Genomic DNA, 17,441 nt, shown 5'->3' with positions numbered 1-17,441 from the left:
TGCAGGCCACTATTAATCTGCACTCAGGACTTCTTTCATCCTCCCGCAAACCAAGAGCAACTGCCTATGTTGAACAGGTGTGCAGGCCACTATTAATCTGCACTCAGGACTGTGGGACTTCTTTCACCCTCCCGCAAACCAAGAGCAACTGCCTATGTTGAACAGGTCAGATGAATAACATGCCGACTAAAATCTCACATTCTGAAAGCAACAGCGAGATCTTATCAGATGAATAACATGCCGACTAAAATCTCACCTTCTGAAAGCAACAGTGAGATCTTTGACCACAGTAGCAACTTTCACTGTACAAACACAGAAAATTTCTTCCCAGAGTAAACCTAGCTGAATTACTCTGTCATCTTTCTTGAACAACGTTAGGTTCTAGCTATTCAGTTCTTTGAGAAAAACACCATAGGACAGATGCAAGCGTGTGTACAGGTAAGGTGTACTCTTCCTAAGCATAACCCTCCAGAGCATGTTCAGTGCCGTTTCTAACAACCGCTCCTGGCTGTGCTGGAGCTGTACCTGCATGTGGTACATATCCTCAGCGGTCTCCCCGACAGAACTGTCTGTTAGGATAACCAGGTTTCCCGTTTCGCTGGAGGTGTGGGATGACAGAGAGGATGATGAGTGTCGGACTGAACCAAGCAAGTTCAGTGGGCTGGAATAAAAACAAAGACAGAACAAGGGCATCATTATTTTTTGAACCTGTGTTTTAATTTGTGAATCCTGATTTTTTCCAAGCTAGTAAGTACCTGCAGTTACCTACTGCTTTAGGTCACCTCTAGATGTCGAACACTTTTGAAAAATCAGGCTGAACAAGCTTAAACAAGTCCATAAATGTGAGTAAATATGAAAGAAATGACAATATGGCTACATGTAAGACAACATACTATGTCGGATGTAGAACTTCAGAATGCAAAGCCAGGTTAAGATCATGATGCTGGGTACATATTTATTTTGTTTATAACAGAACATTCTGAAAGCATTCTCATTTTTAATGCTGAAGTACAGTAAGTAGGAGCAGCTTAAAAAAAACATTCCAAGGAAGCCAAGCACCAGACATAGAGGTCAAAGTAGTTTTCCTTACTGTATCTGTTGACCTCAGCAGTACAGCTGAAGCAACTTTGCAACTGACAGTAAACTAATACAGCTGGGCTGGTGTGCAGGGGCTGATCTCACTCATGAAATTAATCTTTTTTGTTGTCACTCTGAATCACACACACAAATACATATTTTGTACACTACAGAGTCTCCCTAGTTTGCCCTAAGAACTAAAAAGTTCTTCTTGAGTGAGGAATTTTGAGGAAAAAAAAAATTTATCACCCAGACAGCAATTGTCAACTACAAAGTCACTAAAGCAGTATAAGAGCTACTCAATTTTAGTAGTAAAAAGAATGTCACCATCCTGGATTTATGTACTAAAGACCAAGTTTCCACAGCTCTTTATGCTAGGCTTTAAAAACAGCTAAGCTATGTGGACCCACCAAGAGAAACAAACACAGAAGAACTATTAAAATTTCATAACTTCAGTGACATTCCGGTCACTGTTTTCATACTGGCATGGATATGAACATTTTCAAATAAGTAATTTTGGCTGGATACAAAATCACTGTTTTGCCCTGAAAATCCTAATTTTTATTCTCAGTCATTATCTCAGTTTTTATAGATGGGTATTCAGTTTGAATAAGCATCCACATTTTCAGATGTTTCTGTGAAGGCTGAGCCTTTTTTTGGTATTCTTACCAAAACACTCTGGCAGCCTTTCTTATATTTGGGTTCTGACTTGATCAGAATTATAAAAAACAATGATGTGAACATTTATGATCCTTAAAAATGGGTACATACCAAGTTGGGTTCTAAAACAACCAATAAAACTTTCCTTTTATGCTATATAAGGACCCATTTCTTTGCTATTTGCATAACAGAATTAGAAGTTGAAACCTCCAAAGTCAGATTGAATCTGGAGATCTGAGTGGCAGATCGGTGTTTCTGCCTCTATAGTAAAGTGATGGAGTAACACCTGGAGGTGTTTAGCATTTACTGCAAATGGGATTTCTCAACTTTTTGATTCCAGTCCTCAATCAAACTTTAATAATTAGCACTGAATGAAGACAAAAGACACTTCTGCCAGAACTCATCCTGCTCCTCCTGCAGTACTGTTAACCACTTCTGAGATCCTTGAATCTTAATGCAACAGTGTGCAGAGATCCTACATATTTCAGTAGAAAAAAAACAGGGTACCTGTGTCGATGCACCAGCTTTATGCTCTCTGGGCTCATAGGTCCATGGGAAACCAGAACATTGCTGCGTGGTGTGCTAGAGCCAGAACAGGCCGGACTCAGCTTATCCAAACCAGGTAACTCCTGCAAAGGAAACATACTTTAGTTAAGTCTGTCATGGAAAATTACAAGTTTTCTTCTCAGGAAAATCCTGACCTGTTTCCATGTTCTCTACAGTTATCCTGCATTTCCGCAGAATAAAGAGCTTCAGTGCTTTACAAACCTATTCTCTTGTTTATTTCCAATGACCCTTTCTAGCCACCATTTCAGGAATTTGGGAGGAAAAAGAGAGGCACAGCGTGGCCCAAATTACAGCCACCTACGTTTTTTTTCAAAAAAGAAATGCAGACTCAAAAATACAGATCTTGTCCAAAGTCTCAAGAAAGGTAGTGAACTCAAACTGGCAACTGCAACCTGTACAGATCTCATCTGCTTTGAAAAAGAAAGGCCATATTTTAAGAATCTGGTGCTGTTACTTCTGGCCATCCTTGCATAGTGTTCACTACTGAGAATGGAGGAAAAAGCCTTCAAGTTAGAACATACCTTAGAAAATACATACTCCAGTTGGAAAGTAAGTGCTAATGCATACATTTCAAATAATATTTTTACATTATAGAAAGATATCCTTTAGTTTGGTTGTGATAATGTTCAAGATAGTGTCAAGTATCCATAAAGATTTCACTATACCAGGAAGAGGAGAATGCACAGCAAATTTCTGAGACACACCTGGCAAAGACGTCTCAAGTATAGTTGTCATGGAATACTAATACACAGCAGAGCACACATAGAAGGAAAGGTGTAATTCCTAGAGGATGGTATTTGTACTTCCGGTATATAACAGGTGGCGTGAACCATGCTCCGGGGGCAGTTCCGTTAACTATATAGGAACTATAGACCCATAATACTGCATGTTCTGATCACCATGGCTGGATGCCTGAAGTAACCAACAGAAATTTCTGTCACTGCCTATATAAAAACACTTCTGGAAGGCCTAATCCGTGTCACGCTACTCCAAATTACGGCAGTTCTTTTGAAGACCTCAACATCTAATGCCTTCTATTAATCTTTCTTCTTCCATTTTACATGGTTTTCTGCTAAGTAAGTAACTGAAAATTAATCTTTACAATTGTTTTGCAATGCAAGAAAGAACATACAAATATTAAAAATTCTAGTTCAAATTAAAGGCTAAGTTAACAGACTTACTAGGACTTCCTTCCTGCACAAAAATCAAGAATTCTTTTGATAATTTGGCAATCCAGTAGGTTCAATCAATGCTGTATCAGCCCAGTTCTTTTGCGAACCTTATTGCAACTCACAGAAATTTAATTGCAACTCTAAATGATTCAACATGGAAAAAATGACTGTCAGCGTACATGGTACAGACTGGATCGCATCATCTGGAACTGGTCAATCAGTTTCTTATGCAGGGGACGCATTTCCGGGTGTACAAATTTCTCATGGACTGCCAGACCAACTCCCAAGACATGTACCTGTTCAAAAGAAAACATAACATCAAAACCCCAAATAAACCGTGTCTAAGAGGTAGAATAGAAGCCTGTTCTGCAGTTCTGTCACTGTGCAAGTACTGTAAAATGTGCCACTGTTCATTTACAACACTGCTGATAATTAAGCAAGCCTAGGAGACCTGGCAAGTTTATGATACTTCAGCAAGCACTTTAAGTGTGAGACAAGTACATTTATGTCATGTTGGATTACTTTTGTTAAGCGATAACTGTAAAAAATTAGCAGATTGATTCTCTCTCCAGAGTGAACAGCATTATGTCCTCATACAGATAATTCATTGTGACAAAGAAAACTCCTTCCACCCAGTGTCAGAGAAGGGGTCAGTGTTGCCAACAGAGATTTCTAAAAGGAGTTTCTGGTAATTGAGCTGAACAGTGACAGTGTGGCATGCATAGTCACTCGTTCTGTTGGTCATTATTTATTTTTAAAGGTCCCTTTTTCAAAGGTCAAACATAATATTAGTGATTGAATGAGATTATATAGGCTCTCAGATGAAAGAAAATAGTAATGATAGCAGGCCTAAGATATATATAATTCCCAACATGATCCAAAATCTGTACAAACAATAACTAATTAATCTTCAGACATCCTCTTGAGGGTTGAAGGGAGATAAGCATTATCTTTATTTTACAGATGGGAAATCTGAAAGGCTGCTAAGTGATTGGTTGAAGAAACAGGCCCAGTAGCTCTAGTCAGACTTGGACACATTGTTTCATGGGGTGTATCTTGCCAAACTTTCGGTTAAGAGGGATGCGATTTTCTGATTTCACTCCCATCAAAGCATCCAGCCAGCTTTATCTACCAAGATGTTTTACAGAGACACTAAGGAAAAATAAAACTGCAGATAATATAAACAGGCATTAAGTTTTCCTATGCAGCTCTGCCAGTTAAATCTCAAGCCTGATCTGGCCTCTCCTGACTGTGATCTTTGAAATTTACTGGGAGGACATAATTCCAAATGCCAAAAATGAACGGCAGGCTTGAAACATGGCAAGATGTCTATTGGATAATAAATGGAGACAAGAAAATTAATGCACTTTTAGCTGACCTACACCTCACATCCCGTAAGGTGAATGGCTTGTTCATAAACTCCTTGGCCATCTCCCCCCTCTTTTTTTGTTTAAACGTACTTTAGATCTCCTGTACAAAAACTCTTTGCTTCTGAGTCAGTTGGATCAGATATATTTAGACTGACTGTTGATGAATCCAGACACTGCAGCAATGTACTTTTGCATCTGAAAACCAGTACCTGTTCCTGCATGAGTTCCTTGAGCTGTGTGATCTTCTCTGCGTCTCCAGGATGCTTTGTGATATAATCTTTATCAAAAAAGGCCTGTAGAAATACAGAAAGGCCTGCTTACTGGAGGATATTTCATTGTAACCTGATGTCAAAGGATGAGAGGAAAAGGTCCAAAAATCTTAGGAAAACTAAACATACTAAGCTAACAAGAGCAGCTCAATTTTATTGCTTTTAGCACTCTGGGATCCAGGTGAAGCTACAGTACAGTTTTAGCAACCTTGATGATTCCATTGAATCATGAATCTGACCAAGTTTCCCCATGTGATAGTGATGAGCAATACCACTAAGCCTTGTATCATCCAGTTATTTGAATTTTACATCGTTTCCTTCACATAACTGCCTACAGTTAAAGGAATCAAGTGAGTAAAATAGTAACTAATGTAAGGCATGAAGAGCATTCTCTTCATGGCTCTGTAGGGAAGACATGTCCCACACCCCTGTACCGCTGCTGCCATTTTTCAGTATTTCACCCTAGGCTTACCTTTTCCAATGCAGAGTTTAAATAACAGCTTGCCAAAGATTATGCCAGATAACATACTGCATATACGATCATTTTAGGATTACAGCGAGTCTGAAATTAGGCTAGCAAAGATAATGGTTGAGTAGCATGAATTAGCAGCTTTTCATGATTACAGGCCCAATCAGTCTCAATTACTATGAGTCCCATTGCCTCTACTGCAAAATGGATTTATAATATAAGCAGTATAAAAAAAAAAAAATCTGATTCACTCTTTTACCTGTCAAGTCAGGATTTGCAGGTAAGACCAGTTTCATTCTTGAGAACCCCCACTGTCAACCGTACCTATCCCAGGTAATATCCCAGCTCCACCTTTGCATCTTCCTGTTGACATGTGGCTATGCAAGCATTGATGCAGAATAAGCAGGGGTTTTAACCTCATATTTAGATACTGTGCATGAAAATGCCTTATCTTATTAAGTCATACTCTCTTTGAAACAGCAATGGGAATAAAATTGAACAAAGATGGTACTAACTTCAGAAGCAGAGCTTGGCTTACCTCCTGGTATCGTGCAATTCCCCCATTAACAGCTGCATCAATCACTCCATTCAGACACATGCTGAGAAGATTAATGTTACCATGCATTTGTTTATGCTGGTACTGGCTTATCAGTGTCCGCAGCTCCTGGTTTTTGTTCTCAACCACTTGAATGGCATTTTCCAAAGGACTGACTTCAACCTCAAAGGCAATAAAACATACTTTCATTCCATGGACACTTCACTGAGATTTATCATCTTCTTTGTAATGAAACGATACTCTAGAATTGTTCAGTGATCTTAGTTTTTACTGTTTTGTAGAAAACCAGCTACATTAACAAACTTTATTGTTAACAATGCTATATTTCAGGTCACTGAGTTGCAATAACTTCTTTCTGTATACTGAAGACATAGCAACAACGCAATTATTCCATCTTTTTGGCACTGTCTCCATTATACTGTCATGTTCCCTCACATAATTCCCCTGGTTATAGTCAGAAATTATTTAGACTAAGCGGTGGAAAAAGGACATACATAATTATTGGTAAACTTCTTCATTTGAAACTTCATCATTTCAGCCAAAGCAGTTTTAAGTTGCCAATCCCATGTCCTCAGTAACTTATCATTTCAAACCCCAATTACAGGAGCTGTGAATGTTACCAGTTCTCTTCTCTCCACTTCAAACCAACGAGAGATCCCAGGCAAACTGTGAGTCAAGGTCAGAGTGGTACGTTCAATCCACAAGCTCTGCAAAGAGTAATGGAGGATGTGAGGTACACAGTGAATCACAATCACATCTGTATTCTTACTACAGGTCTTAAGAAAAGAGTCTCTTAACCTCCCGAGCATTAACTTACTTTGCAGAATGTCATGCTGAAAGTCACTTGAACAACAAAACCAGAGTTCAGTATGCCCTAAAGCAGCACATTGAACATTTCTATTAGTTTTTAAAGGCTGACCACCAATTCTGTCATGGGAACCAAGACACTGTGGATGTATATGGCGGTAAAAAAAAAATTCCAGCCGAACAAAAAACCACATCCTTGCTTCCAAATGCATCTCTCTTGGCAACAAAACCAGAGTTCAGTATGCCCTAAAGCAGCACATTGAACATTTCTATTAGTTTTTAAAGGCTGACCACCAATTCTGTCATGGGAACCAAGACACTGTGGATGTATATGGCGGTAAAAAAAAATTCCAGCCGAACAAAAAAACACATCCTTGCTTCCAAATGCATGTCTCTTGGCACTAAAATAACTCACCTTTAAACTGGACAATGCTTTCATCAGGTCAGGTGTGTAACCACTGATCGCAACAGCTACTTGTTATTTGAGTTACTACAGTATCTTTGGCCATCAAATCAGGATTACTTGAAAGGCTATATCAGCATAAAATAATATTCACCGACAGTATTCGCCTTGAAGAGATTAACGCTTAAATACTGCTTATTCACTACTTCTACCTTAAATTCATTCTCCTTGTCTTTTGGGCCTTTGTGGAAAGGCCTGTCATAGCGGAATTTCCGGATGTTGTTGACTCTGTAAAAGCTCTTTATGCGATCAGGGACACGGTCCATTTGCAGCACATCTATATTGTCTGGGATGGGAGTCACTGCATAAATCTGTAAATCTGTAAATTACGTAGTCAAAGAAAGCCATGGGATATCAAACAGTAAAGCTATCTCTGCTGTGGAAAGAAACGGGATGGTGAATTCAGAAAGTCACACTCCTCTCTGTTTTCCAATACTACTCTTTTACAAGTGAAACAAGAGACTTACTAGGAGACTCTACAGAGTTATAGTACCTCATAGCCAGATTAACTAGAGAGGAAGATACTTGAGAATGCAGAGAGTAAGACATGCAAATAAGACAGCTGAAGTATCTACAGCAGGAAAAATACCCAGTTCCTATGAGTTTTACTTAGAGCTAGGTGCCTCATTTGTGCAGGCACTTTAGTAGATCTCGGTATCTTTAGGTACCCAAATATCTAATATTTCCCTTTGATAAATTTCCCCTTAGATACTTCAGCTCTGTCTACAAACCAAAGTTGTCCTAATTTCATCAATTTACAATCCAGTTTAACTAAACTGGTTTAACCTCAGTATTGCAGACAAGATCACTGCAAGCATAAACAATCCAACCAAAATACACATACAAACAACCCCTCTGTCTATGAAAGTATCAGTGCTATATAGCAAAGAGTGAAAAGCATGTATTATGGAAGACAAGTGGGAAACACCAACCTATTTCAAGAGATTGCACTTGCTGAGAATGTTGTTACAGTTTAAGTCCTATGCAGTATTCTTGCTGTTGTCACACAAGCCAAACAGTAGTGTTCTCATGACTAAATTTAATCTCCAGAAGTCTCTCCGTTAAATGTTACGTGGTTCAGTCCGTAAATGTATATAGCATCGTATTGGTTGCATCAAATCACAGTACAGATTAGCGACAAGAAGAATCAGATCAAAGCCTTAGGTATAAATGAATTCAGCAGTTTAAAAGAAAGGGAGACTGCAAAAAAATAATACTACTGATGTAAAAAATAAGCAGAATGGAAAATAACACTTTGGAATTCATATCTGTTCCCAAAAAACAAAAAAAAATGTTCTCCAAGAGAATGTATTAGGAATACTTTTAATGACACTAAACATGCATTATGGCAATGCTGTTGGTAAAGACTAGAACATGGATGTGACGAAGCAAAGCTATTTCCTTTACACATTGAATATGACCTGCATTACTCTCTGAATAAAAAGTGACAGTTCCCTCCAACAACACATAAAGCAATGAACCAGTTAATGTCTGTGTAGACAGGTGTATGGTTTTGTCCAGATCCAGCTCTACCTAAGACACTTGGGAACCGAGGTATCCAACTTGATGACCTTTTCAGTACCTTCCTCCTCTGTCTCTGCTACAGTTCTTCTAATCATAGTTTGCCCTTTCACTGAAGGATACACTGGGCATCGCACTGCAATATAGAGTCATCTGGGTGGTTTGGATGCTGCATTGCAATGGCTTGTGGGAACTCGCTTAGCATCCTCTGCTGGAAGGCTTCCAGCCTCTCGTAGTCATGGCCCCGACATACATACTCTTTGTTCTGTAAGAAGGACAAGCATAAATTAGTCTCCTGAAAAGTTAAATTCTGTCGCCTTTAAATTTTACTGCTTCAAAACCAAAGATAAATGACAATGTCAATATGCTAATGTGAGGGTAAAATGTGCATTTAACAGAGCTGATATAGTTTATTCCTTCCTTTTTCTTTTCAATGTGGTTCATCAAGAAGTGATAAGTAGACCATTCCAGTGATCTTTCAACAGAAAGATGCTTCTGATCCATACAGCTTTCAGTCCTACTGTCTTTTCTTATTTGCTTTTCAGACAACTGAAAATTGGACTATACTGAAATGTATCAACCAGAACTTAAGACTAAGTCACCAGCTCGGCTGTTCTACACTGGGAAAGCTGCTGTCAAACACAATTTACACCAGATGGATAAAAGTCCTGAGGATTTCATAGAACAGAGATACATGTTTATCAATTTAACAGTTATCCTTAGAGAGAAGTTGTAACAAACTCTTCACGAAAATCATTGTTTGATCATCGCTGTATTGTCATAGCCATACAATCCACCTCTGATCATCTTGAACAACCTGAGGAGCTCCCCTGTCTATAGTGTAAATAATATGGAAAAGCCTTACCAAGAATTCTCAGTGGCCACTTTGCAAATTCCCCTTCAGCCCTAAAAGCATTTTCCTCCACAGAAAATTTTGTTTTTGCTAGTAATGGAAAGCTTGCATTTAGATATGACTCGAGGCATTAAACCCCTTGTGCAAAGTTCTTGTATGCTTTTTGAGCCATCTCAAATGTTTAATAGCAAGATACAGGATTTCTAAAGTCCTCACTGTCGTAACGATTGTATTCCGGTGTCTTAACCCTATTACCACAAAACGCAATTTTGATGTGTGTTAATGTCTCCTGAGGCAAGACCAATCAAAGCAGGAAAATTCTCTAATTCTGGTAGTTTTAACTCTCCATACATGTAACAATAACTAGAAGTACTGGGAGATTTTTCACCTTCATAAAACAAAGAAACAATCCCAGCAAACAAGAACAGTCCCCCCCCTTTCTATTTCTTTCCTTTAGAAGCTGCAGTTTTGTTGATTTGTTAATGTTAAATGTTAATTAATTAATAATGTTTTGTTAATTGCTCTGGAAAAGGGTTCTGGTTGAGCAGTTCTGGATCTTGTAGCAAAATCAAAGAGAAAGCAGCAAAACCCAACGGTAAAACATGGCCAGGGAGTGCTGTTATCTTTGGCTTTGCATTTCAACTTCATGGAACAGATCTCATGTTCCAGCTGTGACATATGTCACTTTGTATGCATCAGTCACAGCAACCAATGAACTGAGAGAAAAACCGCATGATGAATCTGGACAGTTCAGTCTGTAATGCCCAAACTTTGCAGCTATCACTAAATTTGGAGCGAGTCCATTTATGAAGGTAAATGTCTTCACGCCACTTGCTGCATTCTCTATTTTAGCTTTTGATTGCAGCAATCCAGAAACTGTAAGCCTATAAATAAAGTTACTGCGATTCTAAAAATACTGCCCTGAAAACACCTCAAAGCCACGTTTAATAGACCTTTCAGACAGATGCCAACACAAGATCTCAGAACGTGGCTTGTCAGGCCTTAGTTGAACTTCTGGTAGGTGGAAGACATGGACAGTTTTAATTTACTTATGTAGGAAGGCTTAGAAATAGATGCAGAATTCATAGAAACATGAGCAATGAATTTTCTAGACAAAGGGTCTTCAAAATCAAAGATGTAGAAAGCGGGGGTTATTTTCTGTCTTAAGCTATACAGCAACAAATGAGAAAAGGGCATGGAGTTATTTGATCACTTTAAATCACTCCTGTATCCATTTGAAAATTTTAAATCCATGTAAATCTTTTTCTTCTCTAGAATAGCTGCTTCCAATCTCTTTACAGTGTGATCCATGTTGATGTGATTGCTAATGGGCTTAGTCTATGCTTCCCAATGTGTATGCTGTATGGATCATTAGAGAGAGAAAGGAGGAGGATGACTTTTAATGAGATTGCTACATTAGTAATCTGCTATCAGAAGTACTGCTACCAAATAGAATTGCAGAATTAACAAGGATTACAATTATGTACGCTCATGTTCACTGTTCATGTCTCCAGCCAAGTATCCATATTGTTACACCGTTTCAGAAAGAGTAAGTGCTGTGCACTGAAACTCGCGCAGCGTTAAACACATCGGCCATGCAGGATCCAAGATAAAACTGTAGGATCCATAACATAAGAAGATAAACTAGATTCACCGACACTACTTCAAATGTAGGAACACTTATATGCTATAATGACTTTGTTGTCATTCATTTTCTGAGACATCTGTTGTTAGATATAAAAAAAGCAATTGGCAGTTTTCTCTGGAGATCTTTATGACAGGGTAGCTACTGCTTCAGACCGCAGCACTTGTCCGTTCCCGAGATTCCTCTGCACATGTATTCTGCACACTGATTCAGGCCGCTACGTTATGGCGCTGTTCAACTTCACCTTTGAATAACATGAAGCCACCCTTTATCCACTGGTATTTTCACCTTGATTAATGCCAGCTTGCCTTTACTTCCCCCCATGTTTCCATTAAAGGACTGTAATGAAACACCACTGTTTAAATCCTAGTTTAAAAAAAATAAAATACTTAGTAATCAGAGGGAAATTCAAGTGTGCCATTTTCAAAAGGGTACACAATTTGGCTTTTTGTAGCTTCTTACTGTGTAACTCTTGTCAAACCATTTCTTTAAAGAGAACACAAAACATGCACCTTCAGTCCTTGAAAGCACGCTTCAAGTTGGCTTGTCCTGTCAAGCTAGATGGCATCTACCATCAATTTTCAGACAGCTTTTACAGCAGCTGTCAGATTACATTCCTTCCTTGCTCTGAACTAGCAACAAGACATCATATGAACACATACCCATTTTAAGTTAGATTCCTCATTAGGAAAAGAAGATAATTTCAGTTTTGAAGTGGATTGCAGACCCAGCTGATCCTGTATACACCAGCAGACAATAAGCTCAAAGTGAGGATGTGTCCAGAGAAGCTGCTAGGCTTTTTGTTGAAGAGAGAGGAAATTTTCGCTTGTAGATAGCGTAAGAGAGTCATCAGGCTGATATTAGAATCATTCTGTCATGTGAAACTTTTTAAAGCGTGATAATTTGAGATGGTGAAAATTAGTTGAGTAATGACCCAACATTGCTGCAATACAGCATTTTGCTTAATATAGAGGCAATTTGTGCTGCATCTGCAGATTGTCAAAGATACACATAGGCATGAGTCAAATTTCACATCCCTGTTCCCAAGACCATTCCCAATGGACCACATCCTTCAGTTCAGGCAGAAAGCCGGTGTAAAAAAATAAGCTGAATGGCAGACATGGTATCTCCACAACAAAAATACAAAGCCTTCACTGCTACTCTGAGCCTGGTCGCTTTGACATCTTTTGTGTAACTCTGGCTTACCCGCAGGAAAAATGGGAACTTCCGGCCATAAAAACCAACTCTGAAAAACTCAGGTTCTAAGCGCTGCTGTTCCATGATATTATCATAATAGGTAGCTTCCATTTTCTGCGGAGGAAAAAGATAACTGCTGTCAGATCCTTAAAGCTGTACATAAAATATAAGAATCTCAAGACACATTAAAATACCACATTACTCTTTTGCCCCCACAATTTTTTAGGAAAAGACAAAAATACTTTTAAAGATAAAATTATTAATTTATTTACTATTTTAATAACAATATTTATTATTAAATATATATTAAATAATATATAAAATAAATTTAATACATTAACTATAATAATATTTATTATTGAATGTTAAGTCTACATGGTGGAACAGACTATAGTATCATCATACAAATTTTACATTTTTGGAGATGACATATGAACATTTTTCTATTGTATCTCACTTTAAATTAAGCAGGTCTTGCATGCAATTTTCTTTGCATTGTAGAATTAAAGGCAAAGCTGAGATTAAGATCTGTGTTGCCTGGCTTACAGTGTCCTGGTCTCTACTACAGCTCAAAATCTATACCACTCTCTGTAAAATTGTATCAAGTCAATTGGGTTTGCCTTAATTGAGTTGAGGCATGAAAAAGCATGAAGCAAGGTTGTATCTTCTACAGCTCTGTGCACGCATAGGTTTAACATGAAAGAAAAAAAGAGTTTGTAAAAAGTAAGAGGACTTCTCTGTAGTTCCAATTACTAGTTTTGCGGCACTGTGTTAGCATTTATATCCAAGAGTGGGATTTCAAGACCCCTTGCCAAACTGAATCTCAGCTGAAAGGCTCACAGGACTTTCACTATGGCAAAAAGATAGCTTTCTAAAGAGGAGAATGTATTTGACATCATTGTTTCCACTGCAGGGAACCCTAACAGCAGCTTTGACTTAGATTATTGCATCAGGCTTTTGTTCTCAGTTCCCACACATACTAACTCCTTTTCCAAAATGTTGAAGGTCCCAAAGTCATTGCAGGAAGAATAAAGGAGTGCATTGAATGATGTGAATGGCATAGACAAAAACTCTTTAGAGTGGAGAGAAATTCAAGTCAGTTCAGATCAACACAAATTTAGGAAACTTGAACAGAAAACGGATCAGACGTAGGTGAGTGAAAGGATGAGGTGAACTGGTTATACTGATCAGCTGAGATGCTCTTCACCTGCCAGCTGATTAAATCCAAGTAATAAAGAGGCAGCAAGAATAGCTAATTTACTGTTTTAGGAAAAAAAGTCTTGATGCACAACTTGACTAGGCCTTAACAAGTTTGTTTGCTTATCATTCGTGATCACTTTACTGATACGGCATTTCCTGTACACCAGGATAAATTTTTGCACTGCTCTATTTTAGATGTCTACAATAAACAAGTGCAGAACCAAGATGGTCACCCGTACTCTCTTTAGGGCCACTTGGAAGAAAATAGGTTCTTCAGAAGTGCAGTTCACGAGACCTAGTTAGACCGCTATCTTCAGATGAGAATAAATTTGACTTTTAAAGATAATTTAAATCACTGTGTATAAGAACACATCCACATAGCATAAATCTTGTTTGGATATATGCATGCTACCCCAGGGGACAAAAGCAGATGAACTATTTTCACATTCATAAAGCTTTCAAGTAACAGCCAGAACTTTGAATTTTTCTGATTAAAGCATGATGCTGCAAATGTGCCCTGATTTCATCATGTGTTTGGTTTTACCGGAGGACCAGATTCTTGTAAATTAACAAGAATGCCATAAGCATTTGCTTCCCTTCTTCCTCTCTTGTTCCTCTTATGTCAGTTGAGGCACAAGCTGTCCTTGATATTTTTGGAATTAAAATGAAATATCAATATATGATTTAAAATATTTTATGAAAGAAAAAAAAAAAAAGCCAATTGCAATAGCAAGCCCAGCTCCTCTGTGTGTGCTGTCTCCATATACTTATGGGAGTTTACTGCTAGCAGACTTAGGAATTACTTCAGTGGATTTACAAAGTCATCAAAATGAATCAATGGCAAAGTAGTCACTGTACACGCATGGAGTATAGGGAATGTGATTATTTTTAAATTCAGAATGTTCTGACAGAAGAGCAAAATTCCCTGGGGAATGACATGAGAGTCTGCAAGGAGAGGAACTGCTGCTGCTTACCCGAATCCAGCTGAGGCTCTGATAATCATAGAGACTTTCGTACTGTATGGCCAGTTCTCTGCACAGCGGGATTCCAAACTCCCAGCTCTGTGAAACCAAAGCAAATCACACTCACAGCAAACAGAATGTTATTGCCAACTCAGCTGAGAGGAATATGGAAACTCAATTTTGGGAGTTCATTTGGTATGAAATGCCAGGGATTAGATGTGAAAATGCAATGTGATGAAATAGAGTTTCCATTAACTATCAGATTAATTCCTTCTTCAAGATGGCATACGTTCCATTGAAATTACACACACATACTGCTGATTACTGACAGTTCACTCACGAGACTGGAACTTATTTGGAGAAAGATAATACAACTAACAATTTTTCTTCTTGTTAGATGCCCCTTCAGCCCACTCCCAGTAACTCCTTTGCTTTCTGCACTAAAACTCCCTGGAGTAAAGAGTTAGGGGCTTAGGTCCCCAGCACAGCACTCCCCTTCCCAGGGCTGCTGCTTCCTACTGAAAGCACAAAACTGTCAAGCAATGGGAAACACGCAAATACAGAGAAAAAACATCCTCAGAACTGACCTGCATTATTGCACTGAGTGAATATCCATATTCAGAACTGAAAGCAAAACTAATTTCTTCAACTTACAGTCTGCATACAATAAATCTTTCTAGCACACCATACTCGTCACCCTCAGAGGTAAGGAAGAGATGAGACTGAGTTTGGGCATGTCCACACTGAGAGAAAGGCTCCCCTGTTACCTCACTTAGCTTTTTGGCTTGCTCATTTTACACTCTTGAACTGAAATCTCCTCTCCCATTATCTTTTACCTGCATGGACTGGAAGCCTTTTGGGGGAATGACTGTTTCTTACCATACTTATGTAAAGGATCTAGAACACCAAGGTCTCAGTTGAACCTTTACTGGATTAACTTTTATGCATTACTGGGCTAGCTTGCCAGTTGTTTTAACTGTGACCCTGTTGTAGCAAAAACAAAATTAATGTGTGAGTTAGACTACCACCTGAAGTTTAAAAAATATTAACAGCAATAGTGTATATTATTGGTAACAGTAATTATATAAAATATTAGCACTTAATATGGAAATTGATTTTCTGGTTATATGTACCTTCACTTAAAAGAATGAATCTCTACACTGTTTGATTTAGTGTATTAGGTACTTTACAACACTTGCCTTTATGCACACACATTTGTAGTGTCTGTTCTCTCATCCTAAATACCAGCAAAGCTTTTTTAACTCTGAATAGCAAAATCAGTAAGTGTAAGAACTCTTTTATTAAAAGAAGGAATAGTTGTAAGTACTAAAAAGGCAAAAATAATGATCCTACATCTCTTTAGCTTCAGTTAATTATAAAAACTTATGTAAGAACTTGCTAAATAAAAGATTTTTTCAGAATCAATTTGGGTATCCTGGTGGTATTAGTAGTTTGGGATGATGGGAAGCCTGAGATTTACTTAGATAAATACAATAGGAAATAACCTGAAAGACCAGTTACTTGATTACTCACAGTATTACTCAGGTTTTTGTGATCTTAAATTAACAGGATTTTTGCTGTGGGTTGTCAAAGTCCACGACATACAAACTGATACACTGAATTGAGATCAACAACATTAACCAGTTAGGCATTTATATTTGCAAACACTAACACTATTGCATTTTTTTTATAGGTTTCTTTACAGAGATCTTATACATAGATTTTCAGTCCTTTGCTGATCTATATTTACTTGAAAGAATGGAAAAGTCTCTTCTAAAACACCTGGCCAAGAATAAATGGCTTTTGTCACACAGAGTGTGAGCAGAGTCTCACTTCCAAATGGGATGCTGTGGCTAAAGCCTACATAATTTTCTAATCTGGCTCCTGGATAGAAGCAGAAAGCTGGCTGTCTTCCCTTGAGGTGATCCTAAAGATGTAACCTTTTGATGCTCTTTTTCTGATGTGAATTAAATTAACAACGTGTAACCACATCTTATTTCTCTTTATACCAGCTCTTCTACATGTACCCTGATACTATTCCTGTCATCCTGACTCTTTCTCTCTTTCAGTTAGATTTCCACACGGAGAAATTCCACTGTGCTAGTTGAATATTCTGTAGATACAAGATGAGATACAGAAGCAAAGAATCACAATATACTGGTAACTTCTTAGAGAGAATATTTGAAAGGAAAACAGAATGAACGGGTATCTGAGTCACTGAGATCCTCCATTTTAAAATCTGTGATGTTAATGAGTACCATCTTCACAGTGTAGAAATTTAATATGTAATTCCACGTACTACGCAAGTGTCACTTCCCTCTAAAGCATCGTTCTTCCCCCTTTCCCAGTGTCTCCATTGTTAATTTCCCTCATTACTGCTTTCTTTTTTGCTGACGTCTGATCTGTTTGCATGTTCTATATTGCATTGTTCATTTGGAAAGCACATTTATATGACATTTATTGCAGCTTTCTCCTACAGCACCAGCAACTCTCAGTTGAGTGCTGCTGACTGCACACAAGGAGGTACAGAGAGAGACAATCAACATTTATGAATGGCAGCCGTTGTTTACTCGCATCCCAATGTGTGGATTTCATTTGGAAGGATGATTCAAATGAGGGTGCACAAGAGAAATTAGTTCAAATATTGGGTATG

General features: G+C 38.2%; 1 protein-coding gene across 1 annotated transcript in view; it reads right to left on the bottom strand.

Annotated features, from left to right (window-relative positions):
• Positions 1-465: 465 nt before the first annotated feature.
• Positions 466-17,441, bottom strand: part of DOCK3 (dedicator of cytokinesis 3) — a gene marked incomplete at both ends in the record, with an annotated part of 123,551 nt that continues 106,575 nt past the window's right edge. The window contains 10 exons of the mRNA XM_010291889.1: positions 466-661; positions 2,245-2,366; positions 3,656-3,772; positions 5,056-5,139; positions 6,123-6,302; positions 6,761-6,847; positions 7,563-7,729; positions 9,055-9,196; positions 12,636-12,740; positions 14,801-14,887. Of these exons, the coding sequence (XP_010290191.1) occupies positions 466-661; positions 2,245-2,366; positions 3,656-3,772; positions 5,056-5,139; positions 6,123-6,302; positions 6,761-6,847; positions 7,563-7,729; positions 9,055-9,196; positions 12,636-12,740; positions 14,801-14,887 (1,287 nt within the window). The remainder of the gene's footprint in view (positions 662-2,244; positions 2,367-3,655; positions 3,773-5,055; positions 5,140-6,122; positions 6,303-6,760; positions 6,848-7,562; positions 7,730-9,054; positions 9,197-12,635; positions 12,741-14,800; positions 14,888-17,441) is intronic.

This window comes from Phaethon lepturus, unplaced genomic scaffold (assembly GCF_000687285.1).
Source record: "Phaethon lepturus isolate BGI_N335 unplaced genomic scaffold, ASM68728v1 scaffold10870, whole genome shotgun sequence".
Taxonomy (NCBI): Eukaryota; Metazoa; Chordata; class Aves; order Phaethontiformes; family Phaethontidae; genus Phaethon; species Phaethon lepturus.
This window is presented reverse-complemented; position numbering and strand designations above follow the sequence as displayed.